General features: G+C 45.4%; 1 protein-coding gene across 2 annotated transcripts in view; it reads right to left on the reverse strand.

Moving 5' to 3' along the window:
* The window catches only part of RNF180 (ring finger protein 180), a 112730-nt gene extending 105766 nt beyond the window's left edge, over nucleotides 1-6964 (reverse strand). Inside the window, exons 1-2 of one of the 2 annotated variants that reach the window (XM_073623581.1) lie at nucleotides 6811-6964; nucleotides 5241-5358 (exon numbers count right to left, since the gene is read on the reverse strand). In XM_073623581.1, the coding sequence (XP_073479682.1) occupies nucleotides 5241-5345 (105 nt within the window). In that variant the 5' untranslated portion in view covers nucleotides 5346-5358; nucleotides 6811-6964. Of the gene's footprint in view, nucleotides 1-5240; nucleotides 5359-6784 lie in introns of both variants that reach the window. The other variant, XM_073623586.1, reaches the window with a different exon arrangement.
* Between the last annotated feature and the right edge of the window lie 1846 nt (nucleotides 6965-8810).

Genomic DNA, 8810 nt, shown 5'->3' on the forward strand with positions numbered 1-8810 from the left:
TGGATCCCCGCCAATGCCCGGCACTGTCACTGTGTTTGGTATGAATCTTGAGGGGGAACTCCGCACCAAATATTGAATAAAATACCGGCATGGGTTTCCCCCTCCAAGGGCATACCAGGCCTTTGGGTCTGGTATGGACCTCAAGGGGAACCCCCATGCCGAAAAAACGGCGTGGGGTTCCCCCCCAAGATCCATACCAGACCCTTATCCGAGCACGCAGCCCGGCCGGTCAGGAATGGGGGTGGGGACGAGCGAGCGCCCCCCCCCCCCCCCGAACCGTACCAGGCCGCATGCCCTCAACATGGGGGGGTGGGTGCTTTGGGGCAGGGAGGGCGCCCTGCGGGCCCCCCCACCCCAAAGCACCTTGTCCCCATGTTGATGAGAACAAGGGCCTCTTCCCGACAACCCTAGCCGTTGGTTGTCGGGGCCTGCGGGCAGGGGGCTTATCGGAATCCGGGAGCCACCTTTAATAAGAGGGCCCCCAAATCCCGGCCCCCCACCCTATGTGAATGAGTATGGGGTACATGGTACCCCTACCCATTCACCTAGGGAAAAAGTGTCAATAAAAAATACACTACACAGGTTTTTAAAGTAATTTATTAGGCAGCTCCGGGGGTCTCTCCGGTGTCCTGATCTTCTGCCGGCTCCTCCGCTATCTTCTGCGGCTCTTTTGCTAGCGGTGGCCCGGACTTCTGCCTTCTTCCCTCTTCCGATGTTGCCATGACGTTCTCTCCGGCTGGAATGCTGTCTGAGCGCTCTGCAATGGACTTATATAGGCGGTGACCCCGCCCCCTTATGAGATCTCTGTCTTGGGGCATGCTGGGACTGTGCCGTCATAAGCAGGCGTGGTCAACATCACCCGCTGACCACGCCCCCCAAAGCGTCACAGTCCCAGCATGCCCAGGAACTGTGATGGCATAAGGGGGCAGGGTCACCGCCTATATAAGTCCATTGCGGAGCGCTCAGAGAGCATTCCAGCCGGAGACAGCGTCGTGTCAACATCAGAAGAGGGAAGAAGGCAGAAGTCCGGGCCACCGCTAGCAAAAGAGCCGCAGAGGATAGCGGAGGAGTCGGCAGAAGATCAGGACACCGGAGAGACCCCCGAAGTCAGAAGACCCCCGAAGCCGGAAGAAGACCCCCGAAGTCGGAAGAAGACCCCGGAGCTGCCTAATAAATGACTTTAAAAACCTGTGTAGTGTGTTTTTTTATTGACACTTTTTCCCTAGGTGAATGGGTAGAGGTACCATGTACCCCATACTCATTCACATAGGGTGGGGGGGCCGGGATCTGGGGGCCCTTGTCCTCATCAATATGGGGACAAGGTGCTTTGGGGTGGGGTGGGCCCCCCTGCCCTAAAGCACCCACCCCCCATGTTGAGGGCATGCGGCCTCGTACGGTTCGGGGGGGGGGGGGGGGGGCGCTCGCTCATCCCCACCCCCATTCCTGACCGGCCGGGCTGCGTGCTCGGATAAGGGTCTGGTATGGATTTGGGGGGACCCCCATGCCGTTTTTTCAGCGTAGGGGGTTCCCCTTAAGGTCCATACCAGACCCAAGGGCCTGGTATGCTCTTGAAGGGGAACCCATGCCGGTTTTTTATTTAAAATTTGGTGCAGAGTTCCCCCTCAAGATCATCTGAGCACAAGTCGCATGCTGAAGTCGGATCATGCGAGACGGCGATCCGACTTTGATCCGACTTCAATAATAGTCAATGGGCTGAAGTAGGATCAAAGTCGGACCAAAGTAGTACAGGGAGCATTTCTAAAGTCGGAACGACTTGTGTCGGACCAGTTAGGACGGCTCCCCTAGGGAAACATTGGATTTCACACGTCATGTGACATGAGCTCCCAATGTCAGAGCGTTTGTCGGACCAGTGTGAACCCAGCCTTAGCAAGCCTGAGCAATGACATGCAGCTGCTGATGGAGGCATGTGTGTAGATAGGACATGTCTGTAAAGAGGCTGGAAGACACCCGCAGCACTGAGATGAAAAGAGGATGAAAAAAAAGCTGAAAATAGTATTTTCTTAAGTAAAACAAAACATGGCAATTGTTTTTGGTGCACAAAATTAAAGTAATTGTCATCCCATTAGGCTTTGCTCACACAGTTGAGTTGAAAATACAGTAAGTGATTGGGTCCTGTTTTACCACTTCCTGACTGCCTATCAACGCCATTCACAATTGTTAAAACTTGGAGTTGTACACGCGGAAGTGTTAGGGCTCGTTTACACATGCAGTCGGGAGGCAGGCAGTAAAAATAGGTAATTAACCCCTTTGGAGCCGGGGTTTCGAATGCAGGGCTTATGATCATGTGACCACCGTGACTGTTGCGGCAGTCACATAATCAGAAAGCTCCCCATCGCAAGCAGCGAAGGGAGATTTCTATTAGCTGCCAGTAACCGTGCAAGGAGCCTGAAGGGCGCGTGCTCTCGGCTCAGCTCTATTTGCACTTATGCGGCCACTCGGCACCAAGGCCTGTCCACCGAGAGGTCGCTTATTTGCATGCACTTGGTGCCAAGAGGTTAAAGCAATGGTTTTACTGATCCCTGACTGGAAGTTAAAAAATAAAAGACTTACTGGTCGCATCAACAGTTGATAATAAAAGAAAAAAACTGAAAAAGAAAAGTAATGCAGCCACCACATATATGAACTGGTAAGCTGCAATATACGTAAATTCTGCTTTTGTCCTAGGGGCATATGGGTCAAACACAAGGCCCATGGGCCGAATCCAGCCTACCAGGCCATTTAATGTGGCCCTCGCACCCAGGGCTTTCTCATCTCTGGCTCTCACCCTCCGTTCCCCACTTGCCTCTGTCACTTCAAAAACAGAAGCCTTCTGTATCTACAAAGGCAGCTTTCCTCTCTGTGGATCTCACAGATCCCTGTCTGCCCTACACTCACAATGGAGATTCAGATGCAGTGTGGGATGAGGCATCACATGGTGAGCTGAAATGCTGACCAATAATCTCCCTGCAAGCGACAGAGAGAATCAGAGCCGCCTACATTTACAGGATGTACTAGAGCTGGTGTTCTCTCAAAATAGCCAATTCATTGAGATCTCCAATCTCGTCACTTCCGGTTACTGTAGACCAGGGGTGTCCAAACTTTTTTCAAAGAGGGCCAGATTTGATGAAGTGAACATGCGTGAGGGCCGACCATTTTGCCTGACATTCTTTGAACCATTAAAATTCGGTCTGAGTGTGTTCATCCGAGCACTTATACACTGCCCAACAAGAATTCTCCTGTCTTTGTGGTTGTATGTGGTGAAGAGATGAGCTCGGGCGTGTTATTTGGATATACCGTATTTATTGGCATGCAGGCCGGACTTTGGACATGCCTGCTGTAGACCATCAGTAATCGGAGATTTCGATGAATTGCTGTTTTGACACAACACTGGCAACGGTATACACTCTGGTACACGATATTATGAGTGGACATTGTTAGACCGCTCCGTTACTAACCAACAAAATGGGGTGACAACTTTTTTCTCCTTACCCACTGTTCTGTCAAAAATTGTAAATCTTCTTTTACCAGAGTGTATACAGTTGCCAGTACTTTGTAAAAACAGCAATTCATAAAAAACTCCAATTACTGATGGTTTACAGTAACCGGAAGTGACGCGATTGAGAATCAATAAATTGGCTATTTTAACAGAACACCGAGCTGGGTAGGTGAGATGCGAGGAAGCTTGGGGGGGGGGGGGGGGGGGATTGTGAAGAGGGAGATGTGTGCAGAGGTGGGGGATGGGAGAGCAAGGTGCAGAGGTCAAACCAGAAGAAGGGTGGAAGTAAGATATGGACAGCCTGTGCAAGAGAGCTGAACCCTGCACTCTGTATATAGCACACCCCTAAACCCTGCACTCTGTGTATAGCACACCACTAAACCCTGCACTCTGTGTATAGCACACCAATAAACCCTGCACTCTGTGTATAGCACACCACTAAACCCTGCACTCTGTGTATAGCACACCACTAAACCCTGCACTCTGTGTATAGCACACCACTAAACCCTGCACTCTGTGTATAGCACACCACTAAACCCTGCACTCTGTGTATAGCACTCCACTAAACCCTGCACTCTGTGTATAGCACTCCACTAAACCCTGCACTCTGTGTATAGCACACCACTAAACCCTGCACTCTGTGTATAGCACACCACTAAACCCTGCACTCTGTGTATAGCACACCAATAAACCCTGCACTCTGTGTACAGCACACCACTAAACCCTGCACTCTGTGCATAGCACACCACTACACCCTGCACTCTGTGTATAGCACACCCCTAAACCCTGCACTCTGTGTATAGCACACCACTAAACCCTGCACTCTGTATATAGCACACCCCTAAACCCTGCACTCTGTGTATAGCACACCAATAAACCCTGCACTCTGTGTATAGCACACCACTAAACCCTGCACTCTGTGCATAGCACACCACTAAACCCTGCACTCTGTGCATAGCACACCACTAAACCCTGCACTCTGTGCATAGCACACCACTAAACCCTGCACTCTGTGTATAGCACACCACTAAACCCTGCACTCTGTATGTTGTGCACTCCTCAACCCATCACTCTTTACCGAGATCGCCCCTGAACCCTGCACTCTATACACAGCACACCCCTGAACTCTGCAGCGCACTCCTCAACCCCGCACTCTATACACAGCACACTCCTAAACTTTGTGCGTAGGGCACCCCTGAAACTACACTCTGTACATAGCTCACCCTGAACTCCACATATAATGCACTCCTGGTATTTATTGTCAGTTTAAGATCCTCCCATTGTTCAATGTGGCTCAGTGGGGGGCTTGGTTGAGTTCCTGAGCCTATTCTCTGAAAAAAAAACACCCTGGATAAATTTATATAGTCTTACAGATACAAGCGGCCCCTAATACAGCCCGCAATGAAATTGAGTTTGACACCCTTGTCCTAGAGTGACAATGTCGTTCCTCCACAGATACAATGTTGTCAGCCAAGGAAATTAGGTGTGTTACTCGCAGGATCAATAAGTAAAAAGAAAGCAAATGAAATGCATTTAAAAGAAAACGAATGCAGCCACCACATCTAGAGACCAGTAATCCGCAACATATTAGGTTTTTATTCTTGGGTCTAAATACCCTTTAATTCAAATAGTCTTGTCAATGTGTGGTCACACTTCTTAAACTATTTTTGGATTTAGAACTAATGTGCAGCAGATAGTCCTGATACCTCATCAGGGTATTATTTATTGTCATTTCTTTACTCACCTGACAATGTACACATTCTCCGTCCATGATCAGACAGTCTGAATTGGCTACACACTTCCGGCATTTCCAGCAGCGGAAAAGGAAGACATTGTCCTTATGGCTCATTTTAGGTTACTTACTGAAAAACAAAAATCAAATTACAAATGTAGTCATAGTTTACTGGAACACCCGTACAGATACTTCCCAAATTATTTAGGGGTGACCTTCCAGAAACTATTATACAAGCTACTATTTAACCCTTCCTCTGCTGGGGCAAATACAATAGTGGTAGCTGAATTTTCGATGTCACTATTTGTGCTGTTTTTAAAATCTATATGGCTAGTGGAGTGTACTTCCCCCACTGGTTGCTAATAAAGGGGGTCTTTGTCCCATTGGCCACTGATACAATGGGGGTCCTTCCCCCCTTGGCCACTAATATATTGGGGGGTCCTTCCCCCATTGGCCACTAATATAAGAAGGTTCTTCTTCTCTGGCCATAGATGTAAAGGGACCATTCATTCACATCCATAACCCTAACCCCACTGGTCCTTCCCCCCACTTGCCAGTAATAGAGGGGCTTTCTCCCACTGGCCAATAATCTGGGGTCCCCCTTCTGCTGACTTTTATAAGAGGGTCCTTCCTCTGTGGCCAATTTTCACTATCGATTTATTTTCTCTGGCTATTTTATTTGTTTTTATGATTATTACTGATAATAATGTTGTTATACAGAGCAGGGAGGTATTACAAATGATTTGCTCTGGGTGGTAAATACACGAGGTACGCCACACTCTTTATTATATCTTTTATTATGTCTATAGCTTACTGATCATGCTAATGTACTGTGAGCTGTAGCTGTGATCACTTACATATAGCACTGCAGAGTTCTACCCCCAGCGATCACACACACCACCGCAGAGTATTCTACCCCCCAGTGATCACACATATACACCGCAGAGTATTCTACCCCCAGTGATCACACATATACACAGCAGAGCATTCTACCCCCAGTGATCACACATATACACAGCAGAGCATTCTACCCCCAGTGATCACACATATACACTGCAGAGCATTCTACCCCCAGTGATCACACATATACACTGCAGAGCATTGTACCCCCAGTGATCACACATATACACTGCAGAGCATTGTACCCCCAGTGATCACACATATACACAGCAGAGCAATCTACCCCCAGTGATCACACACACCACCGCAGAGTATTCTACCCCCCAGTGATCACACATATACACTGCAGAGTATTCTACCCCCAGTGATCACACATATACACTGCAGAGCATTCTACCCCCAGTGATCACACATATACACTGCAGAGCATTCTACCCCCAGTGATCACACATATACACTGCAGAGCATTCTACCCCCAGTGATCACACATATACACTGCAGAGCATTCTACCCCCAGTGATCACACACACCACTGCAGAGTATTCTACCCCCAGTGATCACACATATACACTGCCGAGCATTCCAGGTGATTCCAGAGCTTTCCCCCCAGTTTTCCCTGACCACACAGAAGTAATGCAGAGTTGATCTCTGTGTACATTGTATCAGCCTGTAGAACACTCACCACTTCCTGGTTGAAGAAACAAGTCAGCGTAGGTGGGAGGTCACATGGTGCAGCCTCCTCCAATCACATAGCGGGGATGATGGAAGTAAACATTGGCAGGATTAGAGGAGTGTGTGCTGTGCGTCATATGAAGGGCCTGTCCCTCTATGGAGGAATGATTCCTCTGACCCACTCTTCTCATATCATTTCATAGTCTACATAAACACTGGCTGGCTGGGATAGCTGACAGCTGGAAAAGCTTCTTAAATCTGAACTGCAGTCAGACTAAACTGGCATTCATGAGGGATCAGACTTCAGAAAGTCCACATAGAAGCTGACCCCCTCACCCTACTACATCATCCTTAAAGGGTAACTCCACTTTCGTGGGGAAAACAAATTTAGCAAATAAAAAATAAATACAGCATATACAGTTGCGACGCAAGTCATGAATGTTATTAAAAATGACTTTCCCTTTCCTTTGATAAAAAATGACTTTTCCTTTTCAATCTGCGGCTCTGTAAAATGCAATGCAATATGGCTACCTGGAGGTGTTCTGTACACAGCGTACCCCCCGATATGTCGTTCCCTGCTTGTGTGATCGGCTTACTGATTTTTAGGCATGTGCAATTTGTTTCGTTCCAAATTCGTTTTTTAACGAATTTCGACAAATTCGTTAATTCGGAAATATCCAAATTAAAGAAAACCCGTTTGACGAATTTTTCCGAATATTCGTAAATTCGAAAAATTTGTACATTCGTAAATTCGTACATTCGTATATTAGTAAATTAGTGAATTCGTAAATTTGTAAATTCGGAAATCTGAAATAATAATTGACTAATAATAACTTAACTATTACTAGTAACTATTAAAATTTAGGTATTATAATTTCCTTTCAAATTTTGCTGTTAGTGAACGTAACACATTCAAATTTATCCGAAGTTATTAATGATGCGAAATAACGAATGCCGTATCCAAACGTATGGAATGTAATGAATTAATAATAATAAATAACAATAATAATAATAAAAACCTTTTATTATTATTATTTCTTATTCATTTGTTGAGTTCCATTTGTTTAGATGCAGCATTCGTTTTGGATAATTCGTAACTTCAGATAAATTCATATTTGTTACGTTCACTGACAGTCAAATTTGAAAGAAAATTACAATACCTATAATTTAATAGATAGTTACTATTTCAGATATTCGAATTTTCGGGTTTTTGGATTTTTTAATTTACAAATGTACGATTTTACAAATGTACGAATGTAAGAATGTACGAATTCACGAATGTACGAATTCACGAATGTAAGAATGTACGAATTCACGAATGTACGAATTCACGAATGTAAGAATGTACGAATTCACGAATGTAAGAATGTACGAATTCACAAATGTACGAATTCACGAATGTACGAATGTACGAATTTACGAATGTACGAATTCACGAATGTACGAATTCACGAATGTACGAATTCACGAATGTAAGAATGTACGAATTCACGAATGTATGAATTCACGAATGTAAGAATGTACGAATTCACGAATGTACGAATTCACGAATGTAAGAATGTACGAATTCACAAATGTACGAATTCACGAATGTACGAATGTACGAATTTACGAATGTACGAATGAGCGAATGTACGAATTTATGAATTGCGATCATAACGAATGACCTGAAAAACGAAAAAAAAGAAATAAACTAATGAAACGAAAATGAACACATTTTTTGGCTGTGCACATGTCTACTGATTTTCACAGAAGTCTGCACTAAGATACAAGTTAGACTTTGAGCATCCCCTGCAACACAAATGTCATTTTTGGTGAGATACTCCCAATAGGAAATCACGTCTAATGGGATCGTAGACAGTACTTAATTAATCCATATAATACCCTTCAATAATATAATTAATAAAACACACTAGGCATACTTTTAATGGATTGAAATTGGCCACTGCCCTTTATTATTGGAAATAAATAATTTGATCTTTAATCCAATATCATAACACACATTACATT

This window comes from Aquarana catesbeiana, linkage group LG01 (assembly GCF_042186555.1).
Source record: "Aquarana catesbeiana isolate 2022-GZ linkage group LG01, ASM4218655v1, whole genome shotgun sequence".
In the NCBI taxonomy this organism is placed as follows: domain Eukaryota; kingdom Metazoa; phylum Chordata; class Amphibia; order Anura; family Ranidae; genus Aquarana; species Aquarana catesbeiana.